General features: G+C 38.1%; 1 protein-coding gene across 1 annotated transcript in view; it reads right to left on the bottom strand.

The window, feature by feature from the left end:
• EP400 (E1A binding protein p400) overlaps positions 1-13,596 on the bottom strand; it is a 47,578-nt gene that overhangs the window by 20,388 nt on the left and 13,594 nt on the right. Inside the window, exons 10-24 of the mRNA XM_010290357.1 lie at positions 13,295-13,352; positions 12,532-12,621; positions 10,747-10,854; positions 9,805-9,998; positions 9,433-9,610; positions 8,633-8,769; positions 8,080-8,249; positions 7,427-7,601; positions 6,883-7,019; positions 6,064-6,250; positions 4,943-5,109; positions 3,948-4,102; positions 3,189-3,425; positions 1,967-2,131; positions 953-1,120 (exon numbers count right to left, since the gene is read on the bottom strand). Of these exons, the coding sequence (XP_010288659.1) occupies positions 953-1,120; positions 1,967-2,131; positions 3,189-3,425; positions 3,948-4,102; positions 4,943-5,109; positions 6,064-6,250; positions 6,883-7,019; positions 7,427-7,601; positions 8,080-8,249; positions 8,633-8,769; positions 9,433-9,610; positions 9,805-9,998; positions 10,747-10,854; positions 12,532-12,621; positions 13,295-13,352 (2,326 nt within the window). The remainder of the gene's footprint in view (positions 1-952; positions 1,121-1,966; positions 2,132-3,188; positions 3,426-3,947; positions 4,103-4,942; positions 5,110-6,063; positions 6,251-6,882; positions 7,020-7,426; positions 7,602-8,079; positions 8,250-8,632; positions 8,770-9,432; positions 9,611-9,804; positions 9,999-10,746; positions 10,855-12,531; positions 12,622-13,294; positions 13,353-13,596) is intronic.

Raw genomic sequence — 13,596 nt, 5'->3', positions numbered from 1 at the left:
TTTTTACCATCATGATAGTATTAAGATGTATGAGTTTTTGTAGAAATCTTGTATCAATTCTCATTCTGAACTGTGGCCATATTAGGAGTACCTGTAATGTAATCAGAGCTGGAGAGTGAAGCGTTTGAGCCACAGATCTTCCAAACTATGACAGAAATCCTTTGCCTCCCAACAACTGGGAGGCTGTTGAAGCTTCCTCTCCCCTTTTTATGATGAGATGTTTACTCTTCAGGAAGTCAAAATATGAACTTCAAGGACATGTTAATACATCAAAAAGGAGCAGTAAACAGTCTATTTTGAGGGAACGGTTTATATCCAGAGAAAATTACAGCAGATGGCCATTTCCAGGGAACAAACTCCTAGCAATGCATTTATCATCATTTAACAACCTGCTGTTTTGCTGTAAATGCATCCTAGACAGCAGTTTCTCTATTGTTTTTTGATCAACATCTTGATTGTGTTTTTAAGCAAGGAACTGATCACATTTGCAGCAAGGCACCAAACATCTAAGCAGTATTTGCAGACGGAAAGGGAAATCAGTAGCCTGATTAGATAGAGAAGCAAAGAAAATGAGATAAAAGCAAAATCAATGTGGAAAAAAGGAGAGAACTGCTGGACATTCTCTGTCAGTATAAAAAATAATCACCCTGACCTTTCTTTGAAAAAAGTAACAAAGTATTTCAAATTCACTTATTCCCACAAAAATCTGATATAAGACAGTACTGGTAAAAAAATTCTATATATTTAATACAGTTTCAAGCTCTCCCAAGTTTGTACTGAAAAATCATCTACAACTCCAGTACACACAAATCAGAAGGACTTGCTTCATAGCTTACCTGCTTCTGAACTCAGCTTGCAGAACTATGATCTATAACAATTTGGAGTTATAGATCAATGTGATTTTAGTAACTGAATGTTCAGATAGAGACCTTTCTTCAAGCTAGAAACCCACCTTGCTGTGTCACTGCTGTGGAAGCTGGGACACCTGCTTGATGCTGGTTTCCTAAAGCATTCAGAGCATTCTGAACAGTTCCTGCTTGGGAAACTGTCTGCATGACAACTGGACCCTGTGGTCTCAAATACTGCTGACCAGGTGCTGAAACAATTTGAAGAACACTTCCTGCAATGGAGGATTTTAAAAAAATTAGGCTGGATAGAGTGGAAAAGAATAGTGTTCTTTAGCAAAAGATACTACTGTTACAAGCTAACCATTACTGTTTTAAAACTATGTTAAATTTTCCCAGACAAGTTCATTACACCAATATGATTTCAAGTTCCATAACATCCCATAGGAGGAAAACACCTAAGTCTTCATAGTTAAAGGGGAGTTTCACATCGTTGGTGTATCATACTAAACCTAAGTATTTTATATGGAATTTGGATGAAATGCAATCAACCAAAAAAATCCTCACTTAGCGTCCCCTCTATTTATTTCATTTGCCATAGAGAATCAAAATTTCCAGGCTCTCCTGAATTTGACAACACACCAGCAAGGGAAATTTGAGGGAAAAATATATTGTAGGTAGAGCATTCAGATCAGCGTAATAGTTGGGTCAAAATTCAGAGACACACCAATCTTAAAGTATTATTTACACCATTTCAGAACAAACCAAGAATGTCCCGAGTTTTGTCTGTTTCTGCTCATCAGGGAGTTTATCTGAAATAACGCCTCATTTTATTTAGCTGTATTGCATACATGTGAAAACAAATTCAATAATAAAATATTGAAATACAACAGATAAAAAAAGTAACCGCGTGTCTCATTTCATAGGCGTCTATTTTTCAAAACACAGCTACCTTGTCATCCCTGTCTCACACAGAAAACAGGCAGAGCAGAACAGTACAAGCAGTGTGGATGGAAAAAACTCCTTAACATATAGCAACAAGGAACGTGCTGCAACGTGCTGCCCATATCAAAACACGACCATTATAAATAATAGAAAACTTCCCGTTTTGAAGTAAGTACCTTGTAACTGCAAGGGTTGCCCTGCAGTGAGCTGGCGAAGTTGACTGTGTGATAAAGTGAACTTGTTCCCTTGGAACTGCAGTGTTACAGGGGTCTCCGGCTGAGTGATTCTGCCTTGTGCTCCTGCTATAGAAGCCAGCTGGGCTATTTTTACTACCTCACCACCTGTTAAGGAGGGAAACAGGCATTAAAAAAACCAAAGTGGGAGTCAGGTTGCTCAATATTCACAGTTCTAAGTTTTGGTTAGTAAACTGGTGCTGAAGCGCCTTCCATGCATAATTATACTTAGTGCATCAAAAGTGTCATATAAAAGTTAAGCAGGTATTGCTTTCTATATTTGTTGGACAAACTGCAAAAAAGCTGATTGCTTAAAGGGTAAGAACATCAATGTTTTAGAAGTTATCACTTTCATTAGCAAAAAAAGGTAAGAGCTACCTGAAAACTCATGTGACACTTTGTAACAGAACGAGTATAGACATTAAAGTGATTTTCACTGCCTTTTCAAGAGCATGAAGGTTTACGGAAGAGACAAAAATATTTACACATGTGGCACTGTAAAGACACATTTGAAATGGCCTGAAATTTGCTGATGAAACATGATTTATATTAAGCAATCTGCACTTAGACAAACCAAAAAGCTTTAACGTGGCAAGGACCAAGCTTTTTGTGATTTAAATGCAGAAAGGTTAGAGGCATCTAAGCATTACATTTTATGATACTGCGAAAATATTTGCGTGAAAATTTAGCTTTTGTAAAGGCAGTGCATTACCCCAGAGATAAAATTAATACATCAGTGCTCAGTACTCTACACACATGCTAATAGGCAGTGCACATACAACCTTAAAGCAAAGCCTCATCGCTTTTCTCTGCCTAACAGTTGCGACGTTCCTCTCCGTGAGAGGCCTTTAGCAGATGGATTAGTGTTTAATATGAAAGGAATAATTAGGATAGAGCTAAAACATTTGGTCTGAAGGAAGTCTTGCCAGCAGAAGAAACATGCAGAAAGAGGAGATTAAGTTGACACCGCTAATGTATGTCCACAGCAATTCTATTGTTTCTTATCCAATTTTCGATTTTCCTTGGTCATAAACAACGTACTGAGCAAGGCTAATCAGAAGAGTGAAAAAAAAACAACGATTCTGTACACATTTTAGGGTGCCTAGTAACTTAACCTCATTGTAGTACAAAGGTGGGAGAAACCTTGAAAGGGGAGGCCACTTACTAGGCAACCGTGCCTGGGCCTGAGAGGTCAGTACCAGCCTCTGAGGCAGCACACTCTGTTGGACGGTGTGCGAGGGGGCCTGTGGCTGGGCCTGGCCTAGCTGAGAGGCCTGCGCAGAGGTCTGGCCCCGCGGTTTCACAGGGTTGGCTGTGCTAGTTGCTGTGGTGAAGGTCGCTGCGGGCTGGTGTCTTGGAGCACTGGTGGAAGCCTGAGTTGTCTGAAACTGTGCTGCTGCAGCTGCAATCAATAAGGGTTGTTTGTGCAAGCTGTTAGAGGTTTTAACTCCACTCTTTTAAACAACCTGCATTAAAAAGAAACCTTCCAACAGGATATTAAAATGGCTACAGGAATGGCTTGTCCTTACAGACTGGGATTTCTATCCACACCTTTTACTCCATCCTATTTTTACAACATTATATATTTGGAAAGCATTGTTTAAAGGTTAAATAAATACACCAAAGCACTGTAAACTCCCATCTTTGACAGAACATTACACGTGATCAGGGTTTAAATACCAACTGTGCCATATTTACTCCACACGCTAACAGTTAGGTTACACAAAGCTTAGTTTTGCATTATACTGGCAGATCATACTGTAGAAACTAGTGGGGAAATTTACTGCCAATTAGTCTGTTGGTATTTTTAAGCCATTAGTATTCTAGACCATTAAGCTAGATGGAAAAGGAGTTCTACTAACAAGCTAACTTGTATCTGTCTGGGCAGAGATTCAGGTAACCAACCTAGCGGTAACTCTCTTACCTTGATTTGAAGACACCGTAGCTATGGGTGATCTTCCTCGTACTTGTCCCTGCTGAGTTACCGTTGCTGTGGTCACTGTGCGTTGTACTTGAGTGCTTGGGAAAACCACAGTCCTGCCCTCAGGTTTCTGACCATACTGAACGGGTTGAAACAACCTGAATAGAATATGAAAAGTCAAACTCTATAGGATGATCACAGTTTGTCCTTTAAAAATAAAGTCCATGACCCGAGGAAAGTATAAACTGATCACATCAGATGCTAATCTCTTTCTCACAGATGGCTGAAGCTGGCATGACCCATCACTTCAGCAAACTGTGAACATTCTATAAAGTCATTTTGCGAAGTCCAAGAAAGAAGAAAACTTTCATTGCCCTGCATCCAGTTTAATGCAGGATGCATCAGAATTACAGCAAACAGCTTAAGAGTCTAGCCTGGTATCTGGAAAAAGAATGGGGCTCTCTTATTTCCAGAGTGACATCAACATGCCGTCAGGTCATCAAGCAGCTCCTTTGCACGAGAAAAACAGTTCCACATTACTTTGCAATGACTACTTCACTAGGAGAGAAATACTCTTAAAATTCGTACTGCTATAAAACTTCATATGTCTCTTGTAACACTGCAAGCACAACTAACACTGTAGGCCCAGCTTTAGTCTTGATGAATTGCCTCCACGGTAATTTTGCAAAACACTCATTTGCCATAAGGAAGGACCCCAAGAATAAAATTCATCTGCTGGTGAAGTAAAAACTATGGGAAATCCATAAACAAACTTCAAATGGAATTGTATGCCTTAAAAACTATTAAAATAGAATCCGTATTTTGAAGGGTATTTGCTTGGTAAATAAGCAAGCAACAGAACAATAAAATGCAAAGTCAAGTCTGAGGTTTTATGTGAATCACATTACTAGAGATGCAGACAGAACTCAGTAAACATAGCAACAGAAGTATGCTTTCCTCCTCTAATTCTAGCTTAAAAGGAGGGCAGTTGCACATACCTGCTTGGTTTGAGCTTCACTGGGTTGGGCCTAGCTGGTGGTGGAGGGGAGCTGTAGATTTCTTCAATCAATTTTCTAGTAACCTTTTGTTTTGGCAACATTTGTGCTTCATAATGAGTCATTTTGTTTTCCATTCCAATGAGATCAAAGAGAGACAGGTCTGATTCCTAGGAATATTGTAAAACAAGGTTTATTTTATGTGATGACCCAGTTAAGTCCTTTCCATGTTCTATGTTGAATTCACTTTCTATACTTTACATTTTAATTTGAAATAAACGCTCTAAGTTTACTTTCTAAATTATTAATTATTAGCCAAAACTATCCAGAAACCTTGGAAATATATCTTAAACTGACAGTACCATTTTAAGCATCAGCATCAGAAGAAAAATAATTGAAATCATTATCCAGTTATGGAAATCAAAGCAAGGCACATTTAACAATTGTTCATTTCCAAAGAATTAAGCAGGACTCTTAGAAGGTGTTTGTTAACTATTGAGCGCAAATACCAAACTATAATGACACGCATATAATGTACAAATAGAAAAATATGAAGGACAGAAATAAGATCAACCAAAAAGATGAGATCATCTGTTCCATTACTCAGACTTCTCCCTAATGCAATTATTTCCTTTGATTATCTCAAAGAGGGGGATCACTTCTTTAATGATAACACAAATAGTGGTACTTCAAATGGATTGACAGAAGTGTACTAATTTAGTCATTGAATTGGTATCTTATGTGAAAAAGAGTAAGTCTGGCTCTCCTTTAGCTACTGAAAGCATAAAGAAAATTACAGAATGCTGTAATAAGCACTGTGTTACCCAGAGTGTTTTCAGTGTCGGAAAATTCCTGCAAACATGAGTAGGATAAAGCAAAGCTAATTTCTCTTTGACCAAGTAGTTCATGACAAATCACTGACTAAAAACCACTTCAAAAGCTCACACTAGTATTACAAGAAAGAGATGCAGCAAGTACACACTTGGTAGGCACAGTTATGGAACACTGAATTCCTTCTATTTATAAACTTCAGGTAGACTTCTGATGTGTAAGAAAACAGTATTAAGTACTGAAATTCTACATGGGCACTAAAAGAGAAAAAAACAGTTTACTTTTCTACTTACCTTCCAAATATCCCTTTCTAGGGCACTCAGTACCAGAGACGCGGTTCTGTATTCCAGTGTTTCTGATACGTAAGAGGTACTTGAAAGCCGGGGGTTTATCAGATCAGGGTGATTACAAATCCGTTGCAGCTGCATCAGGACATGCAGGACACTGATGAAGTGTCCGCTTTTGAGGGCTTCTTGGGTTCTGACAAATAATTTACACAGAAACACATTTATGTAAGAACAGCTTTTATGCAGGTGTCCCTAGATCAGCAACATGAGAACGTGCAATGCAGCATGTTATGCAAAAGTCTTAAAACAAGCTTAGATTTTACCCAGGTGTCTCTAGAGCATTTTAAGTAGCACTGTACCAAATGTAAACTTGGAAACATGAAACTTAAGGACCAGTGCTACCTTACAGTCAAATATAACCTAACCAGCTTCTTATTCTCTACCTATTTAATTTGTTTCATCCCTGCACCAATCAATAACCACTTGATATCACACCACAGGTAAATAGGTGGGAGTGAGGAGATACACTTTGGGCTTTAAGAAATAAAACCCCACTCATTAGAGGCAAATCTTAAAACACAACAGCAGCAAACCTGACCATTAAAACCCGAATCTTAGGTTCCAAAGGTAAATGCATGTTTTTCATTAGGCCCATAGCATCACTTGCCTGTAGTTTTAGTTTACAATGTAATCACATTCTATTCACTGGTGATAATGGAAAATTTCAGAAAAACACTAAAACACTTCCAACTGTGACAATCATTCTTCATCTTGCTTAAGCACCAAAAATGACAGCATTTTTTATTTACTGTTTTAACTCCTTACCCTGGTTGCAATATGACATCTTCATACATAGCTTTTTGTCGATTAGAAAGACGACACTTTAGCACATGTTCGTATTTCTTCGTTAGCTGCTTTTCAACATCTCTCTTTGATCTCCGCAAAATAAATGGCTGAATCATCTGAAACATTTCATAATTGAGTGAAAAAAATCTTCTCACTTCAAAGACGCAGTTTTACAACAGGAAGCTAACCCTATTCACACCTAATATATCTGATGTGATAAACCTCATATGCCATATATAATCATATTACCATGCCCACAGTTGTACAGGCATTCATTTGTTCTTTAATTTCTGCATGTTATGCTTCAAAATATGAGCCTGGTATTATTTTTTAAAAGAAATCTCCATACGATTCTGGTAGCAGAAACCTCTGCTTTCAGCAGGACTTTCTGCCTGAACTGAACAAAGTGTTAAGAAAGGCCAGAAATTTCGAGATGAACCACATCTTTTAATTTCTTTCTGCCCTCCCACCCCCAACAGCTTAACTACTGTTATAGGACAGATGAGAAAAAATGACAACATACTCTGTGTAACCTGATGACCAGTTTATGGCAATAATCCTGGTTCTCCTCATTAGCTGCTTTTACTGGAAAATCTAGATAAGGTCTGGAAATTCCCGGAATCAGAAAGTGCACCATGGTCCACAACTCCATCAATGTGTTATGCAAAGGGGTGTCTATCAGAAGCAAACGATGCTGGCTGTGAATAATAAAAGAAGATTTTTAACCAATACAGCATTTAGCTAGTATCATTATGTAAAGGACACCAATTTTCAAACACTGTTTACTGTAGCTGTAGGTTTGTCAGATACACAGAAGAAATAAGTAGTGCAAGTAAAATTAAATCTAGGATAAATTATCTTTTTAATCTTGCATATACCATCAAACTAGCTTCCTCATTGCAGAGTATCAGAACATACAAGGGGATCTGTTTGGGAGTGCAGAGTATCAGCAAAGAAGAATTATAGTGATATGACAGTGGCAACGAAAAGATCCTGAGCATGTCTCCTGAATTCCCATTGTTTCAACTAAAGGCACTTCTGTAGGTGCACGTTGCACAGGAATTTGGGCAGACCAAATCAAGAGGGGTTTTATTAGTTTTCTGCTAAGAATAGAACTGTGTGACATAAAGAGAGAAAAACCCACCGCCAGCAGGAAAACAATTCTCTGCTCCATACCTGCGGAGACTGAAAAGTGCCTCCCAGTGTTTCTCAGTCATGTTCTTTATTTGTTGCATCTCATCTACTATTAAGTATTTCCATCGCATTTTCATAAATGCTGGGTGGCCTTTGAACAGTTGTTTGTAGGAAGTGATACACACATTGAAGCTGTTGGGTTCTGTCCATTCCTACAGAAAAGGAAAGAAAGGATGAGACAGAAAAGTTAAGGCAGAACTCTCAAGCATCCTACAACCAGCTATTTCTTCACTAAGCACAGAAAGATGCTATGATCCAAAGCATTCTAAAAGACAGTCTTGGTCTTTGAATTATAGTCAGTTCAGAAAGCAGACAAAGTATTGCATGTATCGCTCAATACCAAGGGAGTTCCAAAAATGCCTTTGAAAATCTAGAACTGTTAGGTGTGAATTTCTTTGTAAACCAACTTGTAGTGTTAAAAACTTATCATATCCCATCAGGATGTAAGGAACATATAGATAAATGCAGGTTAAAGGAAGAGTCTTGCCATCTAAAATACTAAATACAACACTGCAAGAGTTGCAAAATACAGTACCTGTCTTTTTGCCCTAAGTTCCCTTTGGCTGCCAAAGTAGAGGAGTATTTTCAACCCTGGGCACCAGCGTTTCAATTCCAGCTCCCATTTCAGTATGTTACAGCTCCGCACAACAACAAGGTGAGGGCCCCAATTACCTACAGAAGGGGAAACACAGCAGTTAACAGTAGAAAGAGACTCCTGACAATTCATGTGGCTTATATTCTCCCCTGATTTTTTAAGTGCAGTGCACTAACTTCATCATTGAAAGTGAGATCCAGTAACAACAGAGGTATTTTACTAATCTATTCTTTATTATTTTTCAGACCTCAAGTACCCCTTGTGTACCTAATATCTATTTTTTCTCTCAACTACATTAACTGCTTGAATAAGAGATAACACCTCCACAATGAGTTTTGCCTTACGTATATTCTTCAGTCATCCTCAGTACATCAACACTAGTAATATCTAAGATGATACACAAGACACGCTTGTCAAACTGTTCATGTTTACCCCTTGAATTTAACTGTCTGTGGCCACCTGGTCATTAAACAATTTCTAAGGCCTTTTTATAGTAATAAACTAGGCTTCAGAAGAATTTCATCACCTAGAAGGTAACAGCTGATTGATCAAACTGTATGCTTGACAAGAAGGTACCCCTATGTCACAAAATCTAAGAGATTTTTTCTGACGTAATCTTACTCTGTACATTAACTAAAGTCTGATATGGTTCAGGATTAAAAAATGTGACCCTAGGTTACAATTCACAAAGATAATGTTGGCCCAGTACCTGTCTAAAATTGTTAGGCGAATGAACTTACCTTCATTACAAGCCAAGTGGGCAAAAAAGGCGATAATTTGCACTGTTTTTCCAAGCCCAGCCTCATCTGCCAGAATGCCATTGAGATTCTTTCTGTACAGCTTTGCTAGCCAATCAAGCCCAATCTTTTGATATTCTCTGAGAGGCCCATACAGTAGCAATGGAGTATTGTATTTTACCTGTAATGTGAATGATTTGATACTTTTTTTTTTTGAGTTAAATTCATGGAGCGTGCCATAAAGCATAACCATTCTATAATTCAATAACTAGAAAGTACTTATTGTAATTTCTTGCTTAAATCTGCAAAACCATGAAAAAAGCATTCTTTACGTAAAAGTAAGCACACAGAGTAGCAGAAAATAAGGAGCCTTACCGCTGTTGTTATTCTAGAGCTGCCTTTAGGTAACAGCATTTCTGCTGCAGCAGCAACTTCTGATATGTCTCGCATATGCTTCTTTGGAGGACTTGATCTGTCTATACCCTTGTACTGGTCAATGCTGAGAAGGGAGTCTATGAGGACAACTTCCTTCTGAGGACTTTCTCTATCAGAGATATGGTCTTCCATTTCTATGAGAGAGAAAAATTACTTTGGCATTTAAAATATACTTAAGTATCAGTTACACAAAGGAACTGAGATTGCTAGAATTCAGACAGTGGTCTAAAAGGAGGTGGTTAACTTTTAAAAACAATTCTATGATTTGCAGGCTAGTCAAGCCAAAATGAAAATAGCCAAAGCTCCAGATCACATACATATTCTGGATGTTCATGCTAGCTAGGTGATCATGACCATTAACTTTTCACAACTTCTAGGAAGGTCCTCTCATATGACTTAAAACTTATCCTCAAATATGTAATTCTATCATCACTTCAATACAGAACAGATGGCAACTGTGTAATAATAGCTAGCTATGAAGTGTGCTGCTTAATTCAGCGTAGAGAGGCTCCTCTATTGTTCCTGAGAATCTCACACATCTTGACTTTAAGATAGGCAAACACTACCCTCTTTTCATAAACTGAGAAATGAAAAAAAAGGAAGAAATTCTTCACAGATCATTATCCAAAAATATTTTGTAATAACAGGAATAAATCTAATTTTTCTAATGATTATTCCAAATGCTTAGCAAGAAAGCCACTGTACTTTCCATTCATTCTTGTATATAACATTCTTCTTCACTTAAAAATAAAAAACATTTTAAATGTGATTCACTCAGTATTTGTTTTCCCCTATAAAATGTCTTTTAACAGAGACTTGAAGAGCCAATCAATTTATTCCACCTTGTAAGACAGCGTAACTTCTAAACAAAAAGTGATTTACCTTCCTCACTGCTATCCTCTTCACTGTCAGGCTTTGGCTGGGGCCAGTGAAAATTTTCTGCAAAGGCACCTTCATACATCTTTAGTAAATCTTCCAGAGGCAATTCAGCTGAGGGTCATTAAAGGATGCAAGTTCAAAAATATCAAAATTTGTAACAATCAATACCATTGTTTTTAATTTCATTTCACTCTTCACAATTGTATAAAGCCAGTTCTCTATTCTGAAGCTAACTGAAAAGGTAATTATTAGGTAAATGATGGCAATATTTATTTAATGACCTCGATTACGGAGAACACTTGGAATTGCACCAAGCAGTTTGCTCACCCAGCTTGCTTTGTACTATATTACAAACCCACCATACAAACTGACAGTAAACCACTGGCTGGGGAGGTAGGGGCATCAAATCCAGCTGAGTGGCTGGAAGACAATTCAAGACTTCAAAGTTTCAAAACTGAGCTGTACCTCAACCCACTAAACAGTATCTCCATGATCCCTTGTCTGATCTGTTGAAGCAGGAAGGTGCACGCTGGCGGTAGCCAATCGATCAGGAAACATCCTCATTAGCAACTTGGCTGACTAGCCAAGAGTTATAATCCCTCCAACTGGCCAGCTGGCTGCAGCCACTAAGCTGCCAAACAGACCAAACAAACAGATTTGGAAACAGCATATTAATTGCCAGGCGAGCTTAGTTTAATGGGAAGCTTGGCCTCTAAAAAATCAGCAAGGTTTTTATCATGGTAAGTGAAGTGATCCCTATGGGATACTTTGCATACATCAAGCTCAGCAGAGCAGTTATTGTTATGTTGCTAATGAGAGACCTGCTAGCTAAAGCATTGTCCCTAAAAGCCCCTTATCTTTAAGTATTTATACCCCCCAAGATCAGCGCGTCAGGGCCCTTTCAGACTTATCAGGTGGGTCACAAAACACTTCTGAGGTTACTGTCCTTGTTTTGGCTGAGATGGAGTTAATTTCCTTCCTGATAGCTGGTATAGTGCTGTGGTTTGGATGTGGGATGAGAAAATATTGGTAACTTACTGATGTTCTTAGTTGTTGCTAAGCAGTCAAGGACTGTTCAGCTGCTCATGCTGACCTGCCAGTGAGAAGGTGGCGGGTGAACGGTAAGCTGGGAGGGGACACAGCCAAGACAGCTGACCCCCACTGGCCAAAGGGATATTCCACACCATACGATGTCACGCTCAGTATATAAACTGGGGGAGTTGGCCGGGGAGGCGCCGTGGCTTGGGAACTAACTGGGTATCAGTCAGCAGGTGCTGAAAAATTGTGTATTGCTTGTTTTTATATGTTTTATCATTACTATCATTCTCTTCCTTTTCTCCTATTAAACTGTTTTTACCTCAACCGACTTGCTCTACCTTTTTTTTTTTTGGTGCAAGACAGTTGATAAAACCGTCATGTTCAATCTGATACACTTCTGGTTTTAAGTATTTATCATGCGTTCCTAGAACTTAGGTTGAGAGTCTTTTGGTGTGAGGTTTTAAAAAAATGCAGTTCAGCAGAGAAATACTTTTTGTCAAGCTACCTTGCATGATAACTAGTTAAGTATATGGGCCACTTTATAAAGCACAGATGTCCACCATCATCCCACAAACTCCCACCACTATGACTTTCCAAACAGAAAAAAATTAATACAGATTACATATGACTGAACATCTGAATGCACTCAACTTCTCATCTGTAATCCTATTTAAAAATAAAATAACTGCTGCATGTTTTCACCTGTTGTTTCAGAGTCCACCACAGACAGCAATCAAGCTACACGCCTACCTTCTTTGGCTAGATTAGACAATTCAGTTTGATGGTTTATGTTTCCTTCTTTAGCTTCTTGTTCTTCAATTGTTTCTTCTTCGTCTTCAACTAAAACAAAAACAAATGTTAACACAATAATTCAGGAAGTTTGTAATTATATGCCTCTGAAGTATACTAGCATAGAATGTTATAAGTTAGATTGATACAAAAAGAGTGAGACATGTATGGAAAACAAGAAAATCTGAGAGCAACTATATATAGAACTTGGAAGGTAAGTGAAAAGGAGAGAAGCACTTCTGCCTCAGGATAAAAGGCAGTCTTGAACTCTGAAGTGTTGGTTGACAATGGTCACCACAGATAGGTTATTCTGTAGCTTTAAACTGGGGATTTTCTTTGTCAGAAACATGACACAGGTGTCATCACAAAAAAGGAACTAAAGCAGATGAGTTATTCAGTCTGAAATACTCAAAAGAAGTTTAAGACCACTAGTAAGGTTTGAGAAATGAAGGAATGAGGACAGAAAGAATTAAAATCCACCAACAATGACAGCAGTGTGTTTTCAGGGAAAATTTTATTTTCAAATTTTTACTGAAGCTCTTCTAAGGAAAATTTACTATCTAATTGACCATCTAGTCTCTCCAAGAAATGGATGAGGGTTGGTATTTGGTTTGTGAAAACCATTTTATCCATGCAGTAACAAACTGAATACCTATGGTTTCAGAGTTTTAATATACAGCTTATCTACTAGACGATCAATGCACAATTTTGAGAAGTGTCTTACCTTCCTCATCAGTCAAAGATGTGCTTGCTTTTCTTTTCCTTCCAGATGATGAACCACCCTAGCATTAAATAATTAAAATATGTGAAATCATAGAAACCAAAGTTAGGGAGGCTTTTTGTTTGTTTTTTTAAAGAAAGGAACAAGTGCCTTGCAATCGTATCAGCATTTGCTAATAGACACTTAATACCTATTAGCATTTTCCCGGTCATGCAAAAACAGATACACTGCTTCTGTACTGAAGGTAGCGTGCCACCAGCCACTTCAAGCATTTGTGGTTCAAATTACTCAGGTCTGGTTGTGGC

Source organism: Phaethon lepturus, unplaced genomic scaffold (assembly GCF_000687285.1).
Source record: "Phaethon lepturus isolate BGI_N335 unplaced genomic scaffold, ASM68728v1 scaffold8877, whole genome shotgun sequence".
NCBI classification, from domain to species: domain Eukaryota; kingdom Metazoa; phylum Chordata; class Aves; order Phaethontiformes; family Phaethontidae; genus Phaethon; species Phaethon lepturus.
This window is presented reverse-complemented; position numbering and strand designations above follow the sequence as displayed.